The 23,213-nt window shown below is 43.4% G+C and overlaps 1 protein-coding gene across 2 annotated transcripts in view; it reads left to right on the top strand.

Moving 5' to 3' along the window:
- LOC138525980 (trifunctional purine biosynthetic protein adenosine-3-like) overlaps positions 1 to 23,213 on the top strand; it is a 615,458-nt gene that overhangs the window by 195,668 nt on the left and 396,577 nt on the right. For both annotated transcript variants that reach the window (XM_069636272.1, XM_069636273.1), the window contains exon 7: positions 21,941 to 22,028. In XM_069636272.1, the coding sequence (XP_069492373.1) occupies positions 21,941 to 22,028 (88 nt within the window). The remainder of the gene's footprint in view (positions 1 to 21,940; positions 22,029 to 23,213) is intronic.

The raw sequence follows: 23,213 nt of genomic DNA, 5'->3' as shown, positions 1-23,213 counted from the left end.
CAACATATTAGGCGTTCAGTTAGTTCATATTTGTTTTCTGCTAAAAGGTAGAGAGCTAATTCAAACCATTTAGAATCTTCATTGTCTTCTATTTTGTATGCTATGTCGACATTTTTTGGGTTCCTTTTGTAAAAAGTTCTGCGGCAACACACACACACACACACACACACATGGTTTGGTACTTCAGCCGATGACCTTTTAAATGTTACTATTTCTTTTCTGTATGTGTGTAATAGAGTTTTGCTATGTGCAGAATTGTTGCTACTATGTTCTAAAACTATTGCATTTTGTAAGTGGCTTTCACTTCCAAAATACTTTCTCTGAATACGGCCAATTTCTTCTTGTAAGTATTTGGGTGTACCATGCAGAAGAGTGTTATTTAAATTGCCTAATTCTGAAGCTGGGCTTTTTGCATAGTATACTTTATACAGTAGATTTCTTACATTTGAATGATGTATTGATATCTTTTTGATATCATGGAAGGTGCTTTTGCAAATAGGCCCAAAAATGCAGGCTAATGAATGTCCTTGTAGTCCTGTGTATTTGCGCACTGGACAAATATCCATATTTTGCAGCATTTTCATTTTACTTTTGTCTTTACCTTTTACATACTGATTGAGGAACTGACGTAAAGATTTGAAAGCTTTGTTTGGAATGGCACACATTGATGTGCACGGCCATTTGTATACTGGACGGTGTGGTTCTGCTGAATCGAGAGGTAATTCTGAGTTTTCAGAGGATACTTTTGTAAGCAGTGTTTCTTGTTCCATTATGGTAGTATTGATTTTCTCATACCCTCGTCCACTGCTATGGATGGCAATTATGTTTGTTTGATTTTGTTTGTATTCTTCTTCATTAAAATATGGTTCTGTGGTTGTTGTGTGACTCCATTCACCACCACAAACATTTAAGAAATTATTTTTGTTCACATTCTGTTTATTGCTGAGTTTCATTTGTAGTTTGGTACTTAGTTTTGTTAGTGGTTTCATCCCATTTAACACTAATATAAACAACTTCCTTTTGAGAAGGATTGCACTGTCCACGAGAGCTTGTAGGATTAACTTTCTACGGTAGGTTTTAAGGGGTGAGGATGATTTCAGTCCTCTTCTTAGTAGATTCTGAAGGACTCTGTGACGAAACATTTTTGATAAAATACTTTTTTTACTATGGGTTCTTGTTACACTATCAGGATTAGTAGGAGCATTGTTAGCTGTACTGGTAGCCGATTATTTTGCAACATTTTTGTGTTTTGTGACACATTTTGATGGAGGAGGTAAAGTTTCAGTAGTTGAAGCTTCCTTTGTTTTGCTAACCGACTGTATTAGCTGGTTTGTTCCAACATTCTCTACAAACTGTACAACAGATGGATGCTTAGATTCGGCACTTTTATTTTTATTTGCTCTACTTCTGCGTTCCTTTCTACGGAGTTGCTTTTTGGTAGGCATTCTTTGGTGTCTGTTGAAAAAAAGAAACCATACTTTGGTCTCTTGTACAATGTATGTGTGCTGTGTGCATGCGTGGATGAGTCTGATGGGGAAGTTCTTTGTCATGGTGTGTGAATGTACATTGGACTCTTGCAATGATTTGGTAAGGCTATTCTACTGTTTGTATACTACTACAATATGCTTCAGATGAGAGTACAAAGTGGGCTAGTGTTGACGAGAAGCATTATTAATAAACGAAATGCCATAAACTTGCAACAGCAACTTCTTTTCTAAATCTAATCTTCTAAGGATTACGTATGTTATTTGAGTTCCAAACACACAGGGATTTGTGAGCCATTCTGCCTGTTATTCTTTGTTCAATAAATGGATATTTGCAGGTAGAATGGTTTAGAAATCAATGTTTGCTTTGGTGCCCAAATTAAAGAAATAACCCACGCAGCCTCTTTGAGGAGTAGTTATAATATAGAGGTAGTACTGTACTTACTTTTTTTTGCAAAATTACCACGTTTCTTCGGATATGTCATCTGCAGTGTCGATGCTGTTGATTCTCAGGAAAGTAATCTTCACTGTGATTCAAAAAAACAAAATTAATTACTTTGTGTGTTTACAGCAGTGCTGATACTGCACACATTAATTGTGCATCTTTCCTCAGAGAATTCTCCTTTCATATTTCAACCCAGTGCATGTGTGCATTTCACTTCACTCTGTGCAGCCTTTGCATGGTATTTGCAATATGTTACTTGCAAGTCCTTCAAAATTGCTAACATTTTCAAGGTTATGAAAATGCCTTGTTTTTTACAAGGTGTGCTATCTATAGGAAAGAGGTTTGTAAGCGATAGGGCATAGTAGTAGATGGGAAAATATTTTCTACTTGCAATTTAAAAGCACAATGCCGAAAAATCGGGAGACCCTCAGAGGGAGATGTCACCACAGCAATCGGGAGTGCATACTTTTGTTATACGATTACCTTGCAAGTAGCATTACTGTAGGCCGTACACAGTACACAACTCCAACATTTTCTAATACAAAATCGAGTTTCGCACTAAATAGGCATGCTTGCAACGTATGCATAGGTTATGCGGAAGACAGTAAGAAGTTGTGCGGTTTGTCAATGATAAATCGGACATCTTGCACTTAAAAGGGGGAGCGTTGATATGTCACATCAATATGGGCAGCAGAATAAACTGAAACTTATGGAGGAGCACTATGCTGACATTTTTCAAAGTGTTCCTTGCGAATAGGACGTCCAAATGAGATACTTGGCCTTGCTCAAACTGCCCCAAATTACTGGACAGGAGAAATTGGAACTGGAAGCCCTGATAACAGAGGAGATGATTACTCAAAACCTTACCCCTGAACAAATCGCCAAGTCCTGATGGATTTACCAATACTTATTATAAAGTCTTTCAAACACATAATGAGCCTCATAACGAGGACAGCAGTAACCCGCCGGTACTACCGGTGGGTTGCCGCCATCCTCATAACACTGAATCCGCCACCTGATATCCCGGTGCCCCTGGGACATTACAAGTCTCGCCAGCCCCGGATATCAGGCAGCAGATTCGGAAAGTCCCCATTCCTGTGGAGTCCCATTGGACTCCACGGTAAGGGGTTCACGTAAGCACCAGCAGAGTTGTTAACAATGCCAGTGCTTCTGTGAAAACTCTGCCGCCCAGGCGTACGGGGCTCTGTCTGTAGAGTTGGAGTGTGGCGGTCTGGAAAGGGTGCCGTTACCTTGCTACCCGCACCCTTATTCCGGACCGCCACACTCATAATGAGGCCTATCCCTCCAGACCAAGCACTTTCATTCATTCCTGCCTCTGGGGAAATAACCAAATTGATGACCGAGTCGTTGACCCCACTAATAATGAAATCAAACAAAAATTCCAAAGATGGGGGGCTTATCACTGATTTCACTCATCATGAAGATGCCAAAATACATGCAAAAATCCTAGCATGCTGGTATACCAGATCTTACCAAGAATGATAAATCCATACCAAACAGGGTTTTTACTAAACTGGGGCACCCAAGATAACATATGAAAGCTGATAAACATATTTTACTGGGGCAAGAAAAAAGGCCAGAAGTTTGGCATTGTGGGTTTAGATGCGCATAAGCATTTGACATGATTGATTGGAATTTTCTAAGGCACATCCTAAAATCATTTGGGTTTGGTTCAAAATGTATTAACCTAAGCACCAGAATTACACTCAGTGGCAGACTGTCAGTCACTATCCCTATAAGAAGAGGTGTGAGACAAGGTTGTCTGTTGTCCCCGCTGATCTTTGTCTGCAGTGTGGAATCTCTTGTGGCAGCAATTAGGAGTAGTAATTTGATATCTGATACCCAACGCAAGTAAATAGCATTATACACTGATGATATATCATTGATTCTGAGTTCTGTTAAGTCATCTCTGCAGGCAGTGATGAATAATCTGCAGGTATTTCAACTAGCCTCCGGATTCACCATAAACAAAGACAAATTGGTGGGCTTGATGATCACACTGACTCCTGAGGAGCGAAGCACCATGAATAGAATATCTTCCATTAGATCGACTGAATAGGATAGAATATGGGAATTCGGCTCACACCATCATCAGACTCCCATACTTCTCAGGTTCCTGTATGTCTTTAGGGCTCTTCCCCATCAGGATCCCCACTCATATGTTTTGGGAACACTAGGGCAAATGCTTACGTTTATTTGGGGGGAGTAGCCATCAATTTAATGTTAAAGAGGCTCTAGCTTGGGGCTTTGTGGGTCGGAGACCTGAGGAAATGCTCCCTAGCAGCCCAGCTGGAGAACCTGTTTGACTGGGGTTTAGATAAAGGACCAAAACTCTGGCAGGATATGGAGCTGCTCACGACACCTCTACACCTTACCTCTCTTACGTTCCTTAGCAGGAAAGGCTGCCCCTTTTCATCAGGCCATTTAACAGCATCACAAATCACACAAAACCATTGGGACGCATGGTTGACAAACTTGGGGGTACCTTGTCTCCAGTCACACAAAAGCGTGACTTCTTGCAAGGAATGGTTAGGACATTCTTCACAATGTGGGAAAAGAAAGTCCTGCTTGTACTCAATCAATTATACATTGAGAATAAACCCAGTACATTTTAGGAATGTAAATAAATGTTTGGGGTACAAGAAACTGAGATCAAAATCTGTGAGGCCCTGGTATTATTGCAATCCACGCTCGGGGGGATTGCCCCAGGTGAGACGCGGTACTATACCGGAGAAAGGGACGAGGAAGATGAGGTGCCTGAGGCTTTAATGGGCTGTATCAACTCGACCTCCCTTCCATCCGATAAGCTTCTTTTTTTAAGAATCCGCAATGCACTCCTCTTCTGGTGAATCCATTACACACCACCCTGTTGCATTCAGAAAACATCTTTCTCACCTTGTTTTCCTGTTCACTATCCGAATACTCCCAATCATTCTTCTTCCCGTACCTCTGATTATTATTTCTCTCACTCTCAACCTGCTCAGGTAAAATAGTACAGTTCCCACAATCGCACTTGTTTATTTCACGATCCCAGCTTTTCCTGTTTGCCCTGCAAACCCTACCAATCCCATCCCTCCTATTGTCACTTACCCAGTCGAAAGTGACCAACAATTATAGTTGCCACAAACCCTCCAAAGCCCACCCTGCCGATGTTACCTACCCCCTAAAACAAAGACTATAATCCCTATAACCCCTCTTTCCCATCCCATCCCCTAGGATACTCTGACACTCAACCCCTCCCCTCTCCAACACAAACATTGTTCACCTAATGAAAGACAACAGACCTTTAATAAAACTCTTTTCCTGACATGTCCCAACACAAGGATCAGGCAAAATCAGGCAATTGACTTAAATCACATACACATGACTGCCCTTCTTTTTTCGCACCGGGATAAAAGGTGGAGCAAGAGAGCACAGGAAGAGCAAGGCAGACCGCACAACAAGACAGCTATCCAGACCCGGCAGTTAAAGAGGAGGATAAAGGCAGCAAATATCGAGAGGCTGACGAGGAAACACACGACCTTGCCTTTTTTGACAAAACCCTGTGAACCCTTCGCTGAAAGAATCTTAAGACCGAGGACAATAACCCAAGTATGCTGCAGCAGATGTCAACGGTACACGGAGCATATCGACGCTGATAAGTGGGAGCGAGGGACACTCATGCTTCTGTGGTACTGGCCTTGACTCCAGAGGAAAGCCAAGCAGTTCATCACAGCCGATGAGTCGAGGGGAGAGCCTATAAAATCCAGGCTGTGGTGAATGGAAGTCGCAAAGTGGCAAAGTGAGAGAAGTTTAAAGGACTATAATATTGTAAAGGGGAGACCAGCTGCAGAAGAGGTTTGGCACCACGTGGGTGCCGCTCCAAGAAAATCTGGTCGATCCCCATTTGAGTAAAACTACAGATACCAGGAGGCCCTAGGGGAACCGCCAAGATAGGCCAAAGTGGTCATACAGCAGTCAAGCAAAATCCCTGTACAGTTGAAAGCCGTTGACCTAAGAATTAAGAACTATAACAAAGTAAGGGAAGTAAATCGCGCCACATGAGAAAGCAAGGGAAGTAAATCCTGTGAACATTGAAGGTATATGTGAATGTGAAGTTGGCAAGAGTAAACCCGGAAAAGGGATGCTGATGAAAAGGGGGCAAAGTCTACAGTTACAAGAAACAGTGTATTGAAACGGGTGAACCCGGCTGAGGGATGTCCACTGGAACTGTTTAAAAAGACATTAAGATTCATGAATGAAAAAAAGCCATAGCGAACCTGGTGGAGGGCGGCTGAAAGCAAGAGGTGCCTGTGCCCGAAAGAGGGGGACTCAGGGGTGATTCCATCACCCAAGAAATATGCAGAACAGAACTTTATGTTTGTTTGTTGTTTTTTCCTGGTAAAGCCTATCAGGCCCTCAGGACCAGGAAACCACAATCACTGAAGGCCTTGATATCGATAGGAACTGTTTTAAGATCCAAGCCCGGAAGAGGGAGATCCAGGGATGAAAAGCTATCACCCAACACCACGAGGAACAAGGGTCAGCACCCGGAAGAGGGGGACTCAGGGGTGAAGAATCCTCATGCTAAGTAAAAGCAGGAAACAAACTTTCATTTTATTGAAGGAACTTTTGTTTTGTTATTTGAATACGTCAGACCCTCGAAGGCAAGATACTTTGAAAGTAAAAGAGACTTGGCCATCAAGACTCTGGATAAACTGGAACAGAACTGTTGACTTGTGCTGGGAAAGCTTGAGTGTGTGCTGTGCTCCAAGATCCCATCTTACATGGTGCTCAAAATGTGGGGAAGGGAGACACAAGCTACCGTATCATGACATATTATTTGTGAACACTTCTTTCTTTTCTTGAAAACTATCCCACGCAGTTCATCACAGCCGATGAGTCAAGGGGAGAGCCTATAAAATCCAGGCTGTGGTGAATGGAAGTGGCAAAGTGGCAAAGTGAGAGAAGTTTAAAGGACTATAATATTGTAAAGGGGAGACCAGCTGCAGAAGAGGTTCGGCACCACGTGGGTGCCGCTCCAAGAAAATCTGGTCGATCCCCATCTGAGTAAAACTACAGATACCAGGAGGCCCTAGGGGAACCGCCAAGATAGGCCAAAGTGGTCATACAGCAGTCAAGCAAAATCCCTGTACAGTTGAAAGCCGTTGACCTAAGAATTAAGAACTATAACGAAGTAAGGGAAGTGAATCGCGCCACATGAGAAAGCAAGGGAAGTAAATCCTGTGACCATTGAAGGTATATGTGAATGTGAAGTTGGCAAGAGTAAACCCGGAAAAGGGATGCTGATGAAAAGGGGGCAAAGTCTACAGTTACAAGAAACAGTGTATTGAAACGGGTGAACCCGTCTGAGGGATGTCCACTGGAACTGTTTAAAAAGACATTAAGATTCATGAATGAAAAAAAAGCCATAGTGAACCTGGTAGAGGGCGGCTGAAAGCAAGAGGTGCCTGTGTCCGGAAGAGGGGGACTCAGGGGTGATTCCATCACCCAAGAAATATGCAGAACAGAACTTTATGTTTGTTTGTTGTTTTTTTCTGGTAAAGCCTATCAGGCCCTCAGGACCAGGAAACCACAACCACTGACGGCCTTGATATCGATAGGAACTGTTTTAGGATCCAAGCCCAGAAGAGGGAGATCCAGGGATGAAAAGCTATCACCCAACACCACGAGGAACAAGGGTCAGCACCCAGAAGAGGGGGACTCAGGGGTGAAGAATCCTCATCCTAAGTAAAAGCAGGAAACAAACTTTCATTTTATTGAAGGAACTTTTGTTTTGTTATTTGAATACGTCAGACCCTCGAAGGCAAGATACTTTGAAAGTAAAAGAGACTTGGCCATTAAGACTCTGGATAAACAGGAACAGAACTGTTGACTTGTGCTGGGAAAGCTTGAGTGTGTGCTGTGCTCCAAGATCCCATTTTACATGGTTCTCAAAATGTGGGGAAGGGAGACACAAGCTACCGCATCCTGACATATTATTTGTGAACACTTCTTTCTTTTCTTGAAAACTATCCCACGCCTCTTTTCGTATTAGTTGTACGATTTGGCAATAGGTTTATTAGTATAGGCCGGTAGGCGGATACGCCGGCCTGCACGAAGGCCTACAAAGGCCCTGTTTGCGCCTGTTAGCGCAATGGTAGCGCACAGGCGCTGCACCTTTATACCTCTCCGGCTCCACTGAGACTCACACGGTAAGGCCCTAGGGGCATTTACTGCAGGACTCATATCACTATACTGTACCTGACCCGCAACTCTTGTAATATTGCATCTGCCATTCAAAGTCAGTTGCTGTTGGCGCTATGTCTAAAACCAGCTCTCATTGATAACCTGAAATGCTTGACCTACTGAATGCATTCCAGCCCCGCTAACTAACTACTGCTCTGCCCACTAAGAATTACCATGCAATGACACTTGAACTATGCCTGTATATGTTGCACTGTCCATTACCTATTAGGCCCACATCTGACGCTAACATTAGGATAATTGTATAGTCGAACTCTGTTGCGCCTCACAACTTGAACTTGAGTCTGATCGCCCCCAATTGCTACTAGCCTTAGCACATAGGTATTGCCTAATTTTGTTTCTGATGACCCTTCTGCCTATGCACCCTGCTAGTGATCTATGCTTTTGTGCCTTGATTGCTAAACTCGAATCTAGGTGACCCTTTTGCCTATGCACCCTGCTAGTGAACTATGCTTTTGTGCCTTGACTGCTAGTGACCTATGCTTTTGTGCCTTGATTGCTAAATTCGAATCTAGGTGACCCTTTTGCCTATACACCCTGCTAGTGAACTATGCTCTTGTGCCCTGACTGCTAGTGACCTATGCTTTTGTGCCTTGATTGCTAAAATCGAACCTAGGTGACCCTTTGCCTATGCACCCTGCTAGTGACCTATGCCTCGTTCGAAAAAATCGAATTTAAGTGACCCATTAGACTAGACCTTACACTACTGGATAACAACTACACTGTACTAGCCTTATCCTGCCCAATACCACAATGTATCTCCATGCGCTTTACACAGTGTTACTGAGATCAATACTGCACATCTTGAACAGCCAATACCTAACCATGCTACCCAATTTACTAGCACTTGAGCCTGCATATAACCCATACACATCAACTGAAATGACCTCCACACCTTGCCCTGTTCTCATGAGGAACTCTAGATTACGTGCCAGGCTCTCAAGACTCCATGACCCTCTATCTAAACTAGCCCATAATAAGATGACTAGGACTCCATCCCTACACCCTCTTCAACTGAACAGTAGACTCCACCGTGAGCCCATCCGTGACCAGAAAAGTATGCACGCGTCTGCGCCACCACCCCTATACCCAGTAAATCTCGGGACTAAGGGTGCACTAATAAATGCCCGCTCCATGGTAGCCCATGCTTCAGACATTGCCGACCTGCTACACAACGAAGACTTGGACTTCTTAGCAGTCACCGAATCTTGGCTCCACCCGACGCCAGGCCCTGCAATTATGCTAGCGGTACCAGACGACTACACGCTATTAAGATTTGATCGTACCACCTCCAGAGGCGGGGGTCTTGCCATCATAGCCAAAACTAAATTCCCTATTACAATTGAATCACCTACTAATGTTACTTCCTGTGAATCTCTAACCGCCAAGTTAACACTATCTAATACCCAATCCATCTCCATTCACCTTATCTACCGACCGCCGGGCCCCTTAGGGTCATTTGAAGAAGACCTCACAGACATCCTATCAAACAATCTTAAAAATTCCTCACAACGCATCTTACTAGGAGACTTTAACCTAGGATTTAGCGACCCTGCAGACGCCAATGCCAGTACAATCAATAACACCCTAGAGGAACTGGGCTTCACCCAGAAGATCACTGAGCCCACCCATATCAAAGGGAGAACTCTGGATTGGCTAGCTGTGCACAACTGCCCAGTCCTAGTCACTGCCATACTCCCGCAGCCTTGGACAGACCATTACTTGATCTCGTTCACCCTAGAGGCAACCCCAGCACAAGCTAACAGCATTGCCCCAGCCGTCCAATCCCGAAATAAAAAAAACATCACCCCCGAAAACCTGATCCCGCTAATCACACCAACCTTGAATGCCATCCCGGCTCATACAGATCCATTTACGATGGTGGACATCTATAATAAAATCATGCTCTCATCCCTTGATGCCATAGCGCCTTTAAAGCTAAAAAAAGAGCAAGCCCCGGAAACACATCAACTCCTGGTTCTCGCCTCATCTTAAAGCCCTCAGGCAGGAAAAGCGACGCTGTGAAAAAATCTGGCGAGCTTACCCCTCAGAAAATAATAAAAAAAACTTGAGCAGTCTAGCTTCTCAATATAAGAAAGAAATTATATTGGCCAAACAAACGTCTTATAGTACGCGAATCTCACAAGCTAAATCTAACACTAGAGAGCTTTTCACAATACTTAAAGAGGTTGAATCCCCGATCCAAGTGCCCGACTCATGTATCAAAGATAAAAACTGGTGCACTGGCATACAAAATGCCCTAGCGAACAAAATGTCCTCCCTTAAGACTAAAATAAGCATTAAAAAAGAAACTCTGCTCTCCTCTACTAAGCCGAGTACCGCCTCCCATAAAAAGGCTCACCCGACTCAATCATCCCCCTCAGTGCACAACCCCACCTTTAACTTCCATAAAGTATCCACCAAAGAGGTAGAAAATACTATTCTCACCCTCAAACCTTCAAATTGCCACGGAGACCTATGCCCCGCTCAACTGATTAAGTATGCAGCCCATGATCTCGCACCATTTATTACCAAACTAATAAATGCGTCTTTCACATCAGGCACCGTACCTAATAACTTAAAACAGTCCTGGGTCCTCCCTCTGCTTAAAAAAACAAACTTAGACCCTTCCACTCCAACTAACTACCGCCCCATCACCACAGTACCGTTCCTTCTTAAAATCATCGACAAATCAGCATACCACCAGATCCAACATTACCTTGAGCACTTCCATCTCCTAGGCGTCCGACAATCGGGTTTCAGGCCACAGCATGGAACCGAAACTGCACTTATAGATCTCAAGGCACAGATAGACGAGCTGAGAGACCAGGGCAAGACAGCACTATTGTTACTCCTCGATCTCTCTGCGGCCTTCGCGATCTGGTCGACCATGAGATCTTGTGCAACCACCTACAAAAAGCTGCCCACTTCTCTCAAGAAGCAACCAACTGGATCCAATCCTTCCTCAATAACCGCACGATGAGAGTCTTCTCACTGTCAGCAGCAGCCGACCCTACACCTATCACTTGCGGCGTGCCTCAAGGATCTTGCGTCTCCCCTACACTTTATAACATTTTCACGAAGCCCCTTTTCGATGATCTAGACGATCTGGGTATCACCTACACTAATTACGCCGATGATACCCAGATCCTCATCCCGTTGTCGGGGGATTATGACAAGGATTTGGCCTTCGTTAATAAAGTGTACCTCATCATCCAGGCATGGATGGCCTCACACGGTCTATGCCTGAATGATGACAAGACGGAACTCCTTATTCTAGGATCTACACACTACCTCAACAAACTGGGCCACAAATACTCATCGTTCATAATTGACGACAACAAGATCAAAGTAGCTAAGGAGGTTAAAACCCTCGGCTTTTATCTAGACTCCACCCTCACCTTCAACAAACAAGTGAATGCAATGGCCTCCGCCACCTCCTACACTTGCAAACTCATTAGGGCAGCCAAACCCTTTCTCTCCCCCACCAACTGTACCACCCTGGCCAGGGCGCTGATCCTGTCAAAGTTGGACTACTGTAACGCTCTATATGTAGGTTGTAACAAATATATCTCAAATAAAATCCAAATCCTCCAAAATAATGCCCTCAGAGCGGCCCTCAGTATCCCGAAGAATTTCTTTGCCATTTTTTTTTTTTTTTTTAAAGCGCTCACAAAGCCCGCAGGCATCGAGGCGCTGTTCCAGGAATAGTTTGTTTTTTAGGTGCGTAATTGTTTTTTTTTTCTTATCTTAGTTGCGTATTTATAACGCGCTTAAATACCCAGAGGTTTCTAAGCGCGGACCCAGGGATCGAACCTGTGTTGCTTTGTGTCGTCTTGCTTCCAAGGCGAACACGTTGCCAATAAGCTATCCTCCCGGGACAAGCCCATATCTCAGTTTCCAGAAGATCTGTCAACTGGCTATCCACCAAGGACAAGATATTCCTTAAATCGGTATCTCTGATTCATAAATGCCTCCACCAAGCAGCCCCTCGATACCTCATCGCCAGATTTACTAGACCCACCCTCTCTCGCCCCTCGAGAACGGCAAATTCTAACCTTCTTTTGGAGCCCAGGTTCAAACGTACAATGTCTGGAGGTAATAGCTTCCCAGTAAAAGCAGCGCAATTCTGGAACTCCCTTCCTCCCACCTGTAGGGAGGACCTACCCTACCACCAGTTCAGAGCCAGGACTGTCCACTGGCTCAAATCTCTCGACTCATAATGACTTCCGATGCCCAGATGCGCCACTACCATGTGGCTCCTTACCTCATTGAATGTAAATATGTATATAGTGCAGCCTACAATGTTTATGTCCTACCCTTCCTATTTGGTGTGATACGTCCGGCAATGTAACCGCAGCTGGACCTCACCCTACTGTATGTAACTAAGCTTTGCAACCCTCTTGCTGCCTTTGCGCCTGGCTACCCCTGGGTTTGGTGCGCATTATAAATAAATAAATAAAATAAATAAATAAAATTTAAGTAACATTGTTTACTGTTAAAAGTATTGGATGTAACAGTGCTTTATAGTCCATGGTGTACAAACAAACCTTTTCATTTTGGATATTTTACATTTATGTATGACTTATGTGAGAAAGCTATTGGTATTCTCCCATTAAGACCCTGAGAGCCCTCTATTCAGGAGGCCTGGGGAGGGCCATTGCTCTTGGATCCCAACCCTGGGGGTGGACGAGCGAGGGAGGATCCCCTTGGTAGGGGAATCTGGGGTTGTCTTTGTGGGAATACCCCAGGCGAGACGCAGTATTCAGACAGGGTGCTAGACGAGTAGAAGGAAGTCCCGGACGCCTTCATGGGATACATTAATTCCCAACACCCTAATCTAGGTTTAATTTTCCCTAATTCCATTCCTGTCATCCATGACTCAAGGTGGAGCAAGGAAAGAGTCAGTTGCCCATGGTGGGGAAGGAAGAAAAAACAACTGAAACAAAGGCAGAAGTTTGACATTAATATCCATTCATCTTCTACCCATTTATATCACAGGGAATGCCATCAAAACTCATGTTTGTATAATCAGCCACCAGGAATATGGAAGGGGGCAGTGATCCTCTTGGGGGAAAACCAGGCTAGAAGATTTCCCTATGTCCATTGTCGATCCCCTGATAGAGTACCAGGAAATAAATCTGTCCTTCAAAACCCTTCATCACCTCCTCCCCATTTTCAACCAATGCTGGGTGCAGGGTGAGAAAACTGGGAGCAGTAAAGATCCCCAATGGGGTAAGTAAGGGGAAACCTACTGTAGAAAGAACTTCAACTAATAGAATCAGACAGAGTCAGGCATTCAAAAATGATCATTCACACCTGACTCCACTTGACTATTTTTTCAACTATAAAAGTTGTGCTTTTTCACAAGGAAGAGAGCGAGCTGGGAATGCTATTTGGACCAGAGAAGTCCAGGAGCATAGAGAGAAGCAGGAGCCAAAGATTGGAGGATAACGGCTGGCCCAGTGTTCGGGAAGGTTGCAGCGTGGCTAGGGAGGCATGCCTCCAAGGAGCCAGAGAAAGACTGCCTGAATCTTATTGGCGGCATTCGGTGGAGTGCTTGTTCCCTTGGGACCTGTGCCGGTCGCAAGTGCCTGAGGGGCAGGTGGTGAGACCCTAACCTCAACCGAGTGTATCCAGAGAAGGGCTGCCTGTCAACGCGACACTGCCCGTTTAGTTTTGTGAAAGTAAGAGAGAAACTCGGAAGCATGCTTTTGACTGCAACAGAGGGGGAGAAAGGCACATATGAGAAAGCTGTAAGCATGTAAAGAGGGAGAAAGACAGAAAATACAGAAAAGGACAGAAAGTTTAAGAAGGAATGGAAATAAGAATAATAGAAAGAAGAGAAAGCATTGTAGGTGCGCTAGCGGCTTAGATCGAAAGACAGAGTGAAATAGAGGCACGAGAGGAAAAGGAATAGGTGCTAGTGTGCACGGCAAGGAAAGGAAAGCATGTAAGAGGCAAGAGACACAAGGGGAAGGAAAGAAACAAAAGGAAATTGCAAGTGTGCATACATAATAAAAGGGTGCAATCGTGCATGAAAGGAAAAGAGTGCAAGGTGCAAGTGAGCAGAGTGAAACAAAAGAAACAAGGGGAAGCCAGAAAAGGGTGCAGGAAGCACCCGAGGTGAAAGACTGAAAGAAAGGAGAAGGAGCAAGAAATAAAGAGAGGGGTTACAGATCAGAGTGGTCACGCCTAGGAGGAGTAAAGAACCAGGAGGTTTCGAAAGTCTCTAATTGTACCCCACAAGTGAAGTGTGTGTGAAAGAACTGTATCTGAAAGGAGAGGTACATCCTGACAATCTGAACTTGTGTTTTAGACAAAAAGGGGCCTGAGTTTGGGAAAGGGAACCCTGATAGGTCTAACAAAGTGGAACATCTATGATCTCATGATATTGAAGGAAAAGCAAGATGCATCCTGACAAAACTGAATTTTGTGTTGGAAACTGAAAGGTGTTTCATAAGGAACTGTGATATTTCTTTTATGGTGTTTGGAACTTGAACAAGTTGAAGCTTGGGGAAGGGAACCCCAAGGAACTAAAGATGCTGAATGTATTTGGGAATATTGCAATGGCTCTGTGGAGAAGGTTACGAACAGCCGATTTTAAATGAACTCATTTTTGTGACATTGCCTGAACTATACCTAGTGAGAAGACAACCTGAGACTAACCTTGGTTTCCTATTTTTTTGTTGAACCACTGTTCTCTTCCTTTTGAAAGACTACATATCACATTTTTGTACAGCATGAGGACAAGCATAGGTTTAGACACAGACTGACTTTTATTTTGTACTATCAGACGTCAACAGGCTTTAGGAACATCCGTTAAGCAAACCATCCCTTTAGATTTAGGGCCAGTTAGGCATTACACCAACCAGGAACCTTAGTAAATAAAGGTTTTGAAACAAACATCTTTGAATCTGTGTCTCTCTTGATACCATGCCTGTCTCACACTTATTTAAGTGGAGACTGAAATATTTTAATAGTAATTCCGCTTGTTTACATTTGTAAGCTTTCCATGTTCATGTTATGTGACCTTCTGGACATTAGCACACAGGTTAAACACTGTGCATTGGGTTTTTCTTTACTGCTCGCAATCTATATTGGAAAGTCTGCATTACATAACTTCTGCAGACAGGCTATCTCCTTATAAGGAAAAATGGGATGAAGTTTGTTTTCCGGTCTCACGTGGAGTGAGATGCAATCGCAGGTTGGAGTAAAGTTATGTAATAAAGAAAATATTTGTAGACTTTGACACTGTATTGATTGGGAAGCCAAGACAGTCCGAGGATTAGGACCAACTGGTCACTTTTATTATAGAATTTGAGTCTATTTAGTCAGCAAAAATCTGTACAGCTTCTACACACTGAGCTTGCTGAGAGTGAAGGCATTTTGGACATTGTTTATAGAACTTGACAATTAAGTTACTGAGATTGTTAATTGGTTTAAAGAGTTGGACCAATTGGTCCCTTGGTATAAGAATTTGGTTGTGTTTTTATTGTACAATGTGAGCCTAGTGGGACATAAAAAGCCATACAGCTGAAATAAACTGAGTTTAACGGTTGTGAATGATCTTTAAGAAGACTTTTCAACATGACAGTAATTATTTGTGGACAGTTTTCTTTCCATCTTTAAGAAATACCCCTTAGCAAATATGTTCTTTTTTGTTTCAGTATTTCCCGGTGGGGGGAAAACATGGATCAATGCTATACTGGAGTAGCTGAATATAGCAAAATATGCAGTTTTTACATTAAGATTGATTCATGCTGGATGTTTCATTTTACAACACATTAAATTATTGACATTGTATTGAGCATTCAAAACTCTTAAAAACACAATTATTTCATATTGTTCTAGTATGAATAAGTAGTGATGTATCTCTGCTGATGAAGGGTTGCTTATCATGAAACATGTAGAGTTTATTTGTGTCCAGCAACAGTCCAACTCTTGCAGAAAATGCATTTCTATGTGGAAGAAATCTGTGTTAACAATCATTAAATTGCAGAAATAGTTATGATGTTATTTACGGAAATATGCTATTGTTTGTGATACAGTTGATTTGAATATACTTTTGTACAAATATCATGCCTTTTTTTAAAATTATTATTTGTGATTACTTAGAGTCAAACAATAATGAATGTATGTATTAATCTATGTAAATTGTTAAAAATGTTCTGTTACTATTTTGCAAGAAATCATATTATAACTTTATACCTCTATAGTTTTGGGAACTTTTTTCTTTGTGTGCAACACGGTTCCTGCAGAGTTGTCTCCAGGACTATGATCATACCTGTGGTTTATTCGTGTAGGCTATGGCGAGCAGTAAGGCAGTGTTAAAGTGTGATAGTAGGAGTGGTTAAAAGGTGCTGGAGTTTAGAAGGGGAAAAGTCAGAGGAGGTACTGGTGAGATCCATGAAGGAGGTGGTAACATAGGAGGAGAGGGAAGTGGTAAATCATAAGCGGAGATGGTGAGATCAGAAGAGGGGTGGTCACATCAGAGGAGGAGGGAAAAGTGTGCCTATTTGAGGGACAAATGAGGGCAACCTGTACTTAATAAGGTACAAGGAAGCCCTGTTTGGCCGGGGCAGATTGAGCAGCGGGTGGGTGGAAAAAGATCCCAACAGGGCACACAGAGGGGGTTAGTCCAGGCAGTGTGGAGAAACCCCCATCACTTCAGGACAAGCAGAGCTGAGAGATTAAGGGGAATGATGAACTGGCGGTGGAAGATCACACCCCCTTCTCCGACAAAGATTCTCTAGCTGTACTAACAGCTGTCCCAGGAAACTGTGATACTAACCGATACTTATCACAAGTGAGGAACAAGGTGGGAAGAAATGATTTAGCAACCCCTGGAACAATTGCAATGCCAGTAGCGAATGTGAGCCAATATTACATCTCATGTCAGAGAATTGGTTCTTATTTATTTCATTCCATCTGAGAGACCTGTGTATAAACAAAGTGACTGTGAGTGTGCCCTCCTGTGTTCTTTGCATCCTACATTTGCTTCCTGACATGTGGTGTCAGCAGAAGTGGGATGTGTGAAGACTGTCATGGCAGTTAAATCTTTGCCTAGCTATACTGGTACGTACTATGGCCTTTGTTCAATTACCTACACAGGCCACACCAGATTCGGCTGTTGGAATTTGTTTATTATGATAATCTAGCCATAGCTCCAAGAGAATGTGCCTTTATCTCCACAAATTTTAAAATGTCGGTGTCAGAGGCAACTATGGATGGATGGTATCCGGTTCGAGACTGGCTAAAAAATATGGTATAGATGTGCATACTGGGATTATTGATACAGACCTTAGTGGTGGGAAGGACCTTCTTTTAAACCATGGACATAGCCAGGGTACAGGAAGGAGATGACATTACACAGCTAATATGTGACCATTACCTCTCCACCGACACAGTGGAAACCTCTTAATTGGATAGGATTCAGAGGGGCCCTTCAGGGCTTGGATCATCATATCTCCCAGAGGCTAAAACAGGAAAGCAGAGTGAGGACCAGGACACACAAGCTCTTCCCATCTAACATGATGAGTCCTCCGTCAGGGCCAGCTGCATCAAGGGAAGAGTTTGCTACTGCCCTACATAATGACTCTCCCCAAAGCTCTACCTTTGACACCCCCATTTCCGCAGTGGGGGTCCGAAGCATTGCGGCACTTTACGTTTTAGAAAAGAGCGGATTGGTTTTCCGGTCATAACAAATGTAAAAGGGGATGGTCAGATCCTGCATTAGTCCCTGCCCAATTTTGAAGTGCTATCCCCGACCTTGGCCATTCTCATCTCAGCAGGGCATCAAGGAGGTCAGCATCATGTACTAAGCTGATTTCTCCAACTAAGTCCATCAGCAAATTCAAAAATATTCTTTGGACTGTCCATTTGCCAGAAGACCTCCCGGAACATGTCGCGAGATACTTCCTCCAACCCTTGCCCATCATTGAAGAACATTTTTCCAGGATTGATTTGGATATCATGGGTCCCTCTAACGCATTCACCATATTGTGATTCTTATAGATTGTGCCACCTGACACCCAGTGGTGTTCCACCTTTAAGAGTAAAACCTCACATAATATGATTAAACGTCGGATACCACACTTCTCCCGGGTTGGGTTCCCAAAGGTGATGCATATTGATCAGGCAACCGCCTTCATGTCATGAGTGATGACAAAGCTAAAACAAGTGCCACAGATTGAGATCCTTTGCACCCCTATTTACCGTTCCCAGACTGATGGGCTAGTGAAGCAATTTAAGGAGGCCTTTTGAATCTTCTCTAGACATTTTTATAAGGAAATGCCAGAACCCGGGAAGAGTTCCTACCTTGGGCTCTGTTTACCACCAGAACCTCTTCAAATTATTTTCCTGTCCAATTGTTCTGTGGCCAGTAACCCTGTGGCGTCCTCTGTATTCGAATGAAGGACTGGGAATTAGACCAACGTATAGCGATGAGCTCAAGGGAGTTTGTCCAGGCTGCCCAGGACCACCTAAGGATTATTAGGCAACTGGCCCAACAACATTTGCAAGAAAGCCAATAAAAACAGAAAAGAAATAAATGGATGAACGGCCCAACCGAGAATGTTTATGGTACGCAACCAGGTCCTTGCATTGTAACCTACGTCAGACAGCAAGCTAGTTGCAAAATCACACAGGCCCTATTATGTCACGCAGGTTCACAGCGATCAGAACTATTAGGTTCAACAGTATGACCCAAAGGACCAATCAAGTCAGTGAAGTCTACCACATCAATTCACTGATGGGATGCCGACAACCCAAACAGGCCTACTTAATGGCACATGTGGTGACTCTGGTTGAGACACCGACCTTAAAAGAACAGACAATCCTCCAGCTGACCAATGACAAGACCTACAAGCCTACTTACAAAACTTCTTGATGTCTTCTGCAAATGACCTGGGGAAGTCGATTCACCTCCAGCCTTACCACTTCCCACAGATGTGCCATAAAACTGTGGAAAAAGAGGTTAATAAAATAGTGGATCTGGGAGTTATCTAGCCCCACACCCCAAAGTCATTGGTCATATACATTGACCCTGTATGCAATCCAGATGTCAGTTGGCAGTAAGGTGACCAAAATCTCAAAGTTCGACCCCTCCGTGATTACTTGAGTTGACTAAATGACCCAGCGAATTGGGCCTATAAAATATCTGTTTCATAAGGGATATTGGGATAGCCTGTTGTCCCCTGAAGACCAGAAAATATGGGTTTCTATACACGTATTGGATTATTCCAATTCACTGTCTTCCCCTTTGGTCTCATTGGAGCCCAGCTAAACTTCTAGAGAGTAATGTATGCAGTGTTCTAGCCCCACCAGGCATTTGCAGTGTCCTACATGGATTATGGTATCATCTTCACTTACAGCTGGATAGAGCACATAAAGTTCTTTATTTGGTGGCAAAAAGTCTTTGGAAAACTGGAGTCATTTTATGTTATGTTATGTTGATTAATACCGTGCACCGCAAGGCTAATCCCACATTGTTATCTAGCCCTGGCTTCAGTTAAACACCTGGCTTTTCAAGTTGGGAAAGGCATTGTCCAGCCCCAAGCAGGCAAGCTTATAAGCATTCACAATTGTTTTATGCCCAAGATCGTAGAATTTTCTGGTCCTGGTCGCCTACTATCGAAGGTTCATACCAAACCTTTCAATCCTCGTCGGGCCCACTAAGAGATCGGTTAACAGGGACTAAGTCCAAGAGGATTCCACGATCCGAGAGTGCAGAGAATGCCTTATATTAAAGTGCTCCCTGCATCACCCTCCACTCCTGATCATGCCACACTTGGAGAAATGGTTTATCATCCAAACGGATGCCTCTTGAGTCAGTCTGGGTGCAAATTTATCCCCAACCTGGAATAGGCTCAAGGAAACCATCCTGTTCATCATCTGAAACTCCTGCCCAGACAGAAATATTTACCTTCATTGAGATGGAGCAGCAGGCTAGCCGGTGGGCCATCGAGGAACTTCAGTACTACCACATTGGATGGCGTTTGACCCTAATTACTGATAATTCTCCTATAACATGGATATCTAGAGCTAATGAAGCCAACCAGAGGGTGATGTAATGGATTATCACCCTCCAACCATACACCTTTTTGTGGAATACCTTATAAGGTACCCGCTTGACGATCTGAGAGACCAGTCAGAGGAGGCAGAGATATGTGATGAAGTCCCCTGTCTGGCTGGTGGGTCCTCCAAGGTGGTCACTGAGAGCCTGCATCACGAGACAGTGCGTGTTGGGCATGAGGTGATGGGGGGGATCCCCTGGTTACGCTACCTTGGTCTGTGTCGCATGGCAGGGGAGAATCACACTGTCAGCCCTCAGTGCAGTTCTGTGAGATCAAACATGTTCCAACCCATGACCTGCAAGGGCATTTGGGCTGCTCTACTTAACATACTTTCAAAATGACCTCTGTGCACGCTTTTTTCAGTTGAAATGCTAACACAGTACAGAACACTTTCATGTTATAAAACATTCTTAAAACATGCGTCAAAAGTCTGTGGAACGATTTCACCACATAGTTACATTGCTTACTCTGACAACCACATTACCTTAATTTCAAACATCACTGAATAAGGAAATGGAAAGGCCACTCACTTGACATTATACAATACATCTTATTCTTGTATCATTCAAGATGTCAAAAGGAAAGTTATGTCCAGTTTATTAAATCCCTGTTGGAAAAGCTGATGGTCGTTTACAAAGTCCAGCTTTAATCCTGTCACTCCTCGCCTTTGGGAGAAGCACACTCCTTAGACGTCTCTTAAGGGTACTTTTGCTCCAATGCTGGTGCCTGGAAATCTGCCTATGGACTGATCAGCAACTCCTCTGAGTTAACCTAGCATTGCTGACCTTTAAAATTAATTAGTACCTGGCGCGATCAAAAAAAAAGAAAACCGCTTACCTCTGGATTTCGAGCCTTACCTGATGGTAATCCCAATCACACAACAGTGTGCAGCTCGGACTACGGTAATGCCCTCGGGCCTTCGTTAAGACCCTCACTACGCTCGAGCCTGTAACTGTGGGCCCCAGGGGCACTACCTTTAGGCAATAATGGCACGCTGTCTTAGGGCTTATTGCTACAGTATCCCTTTAAATTTGGTTTGTTCTTTGATGGGGGAGGAAGGATTGCTCATCGGCAACACGTTTGTCTTGGAAGCAAGACAACGCAGCGCAACGCATTATAAAAGAACAATTATAGTTGCGTTATAAAAGAACAATGCTGATCTAGTTGTTTGTTACTATTATGACTCTCGCTGGTATTAAGCGTGTTATAAAATAACAATCATGATTTAGTTGTTTGTTCATTTCATGACTCACTTTTAATAAAAAGGTTGCAGTCTAATGTTTTCAACTAAGATTTTTTAATAGAAGTGTATGTTGACCCATTCGCTGGTCAAAGGGTGGGTCATCTCACTTCCTACGATGTAATCTGGAGGGTAGACTGGAGGCAAATCCTGTCAAAGGTTGTGTGATGTCATTTCCGCTACCGTTATGATTTTGGTACAGATTAAGCTACTGGTCCCTGGCCAGATCAGCTTGGATAATTTTGCCACTACCAACAATAACATTACTTTTCAAAAAATATTTTTTGGTTTGATGTTGTGATTGCTTAATGGCATACTAACAGTACCAAGATGCTACCCTGCTTTATATATATATATATATATATAGTGTATATTTGCTATGCACCTCAAATTGTAGAGGATTTACTTTCATGCTATTGTTTTTCAGTGTTCCGTAAGCTTGTTAGGAACAATTCATGACACCATACTGCAAGAAACTGTTGATGGTCTCAGGGAGGAGGACACACCTTACACGGGTAGGTTGGCTTGAGCTGGGATCCGCTGCTCAATGAAATTATTGTTTTCAATGTTGCCCACCTTTCCAATGATGTGTCTGGCAATGCTCAGATCTACTGCATATTATGGCATCCCATCGGTCAACTTCTTTCTTAGTGCTCAGGCACCACTTTTGACTTCACCTTATCTCCTCGTTTACCCAGCATCTTGCTTTTAACCACAGTTACACTATAAGGATACATAGCTGGGATTTCCCGCCCCGTAGCTATATTCCATTCAAGGGAGACCACTGGAGAGAATCAGTGAAGTCTATTTTGTTTTCATAACCTACCCTGTGTCCAAGCCCATCATTTGTAATGGACCGACAGATTAGAATAGCTGTGGACAGCTTACACATGCCCATCTTGGCTGTAGACAGTTTGAGCTCTGCTTGCCAAAAGCCACCCACCACTTACATGTGCAACATCACAAGTGTGCAAATATAGCTTTCACTTTTTTTCAGAAGAATCTAGTCACCAAACTCACTAAAATGGTAATGATGAATTATCAATAGAGCCACTATGTTATTGAACTGCGTGTATTATGCATTTCTGTCTGCACCCATGTGTTGGGCACTAATTAATGTATCTGGCTTTTGATCAATGGTTTGAAAGTATGCATTCAGTGTATGTTGGCCGACTGTGCAGCCTGTGCAGATCCATAAAGGTGATGTCTGTTCTTTTCACAATGCACCAGGCCCTTTAATTAGCCTCCCTCGACAGTTAAAAGTGCAATGACACTGTGATTGTTTGGTGGTTTATGAGTACACTTTGCTTAGGAGTACTGGCTCCAGGTTCCCTGAGTCAACCCTAGTTGCCACTGGGCCCAGGAGATCCCCTAGGCCACCTCTGTTGCGTCCACATTGGAAAGGGCATAGCTAGTTTCAGCTATTGAGGCTGGCCCCTTGCAATTCAAGGTCACAAAATGGGCCCACTGGGTCTGCAGCCGTGCCCATTGACCAGTTTGCCACTTAGATTGGTGTCTGCAACATTTTCTTTCTACACTTAATTTGATATGAGTGTTTGGATGTGGCCAGATCAGTTGTTTGCCAAATGTAGGGAACTTTCAAGCAGGAGGGCAAACACTCCAGAGGAAAACCTTTCCTTGTTTTCCTATGCAAAGTTTCACTTTAAAGTGTAACTATAAAATACATGCATATGCTTAGT

This window comes from Ambystoma mexicanum, chromosome 7p (assembly GCF_040938575.1).
Source record: "Ambystoma mexicanum isolate Mex_15411 chromosome 7p, UKY_AmexF1_1, whole genome shotgun sequence".
In the NCBI taxonomy this organism is placed as follows: Eukaryota; Metazoa; Chordata; class Amphibia; order Caudata; family Ambystomatidae; genus Ambystoma; species Ambystoma mexicanum.
This window is presented reverse-complemented; position numbering and strand designations above follow the sequence as displayed.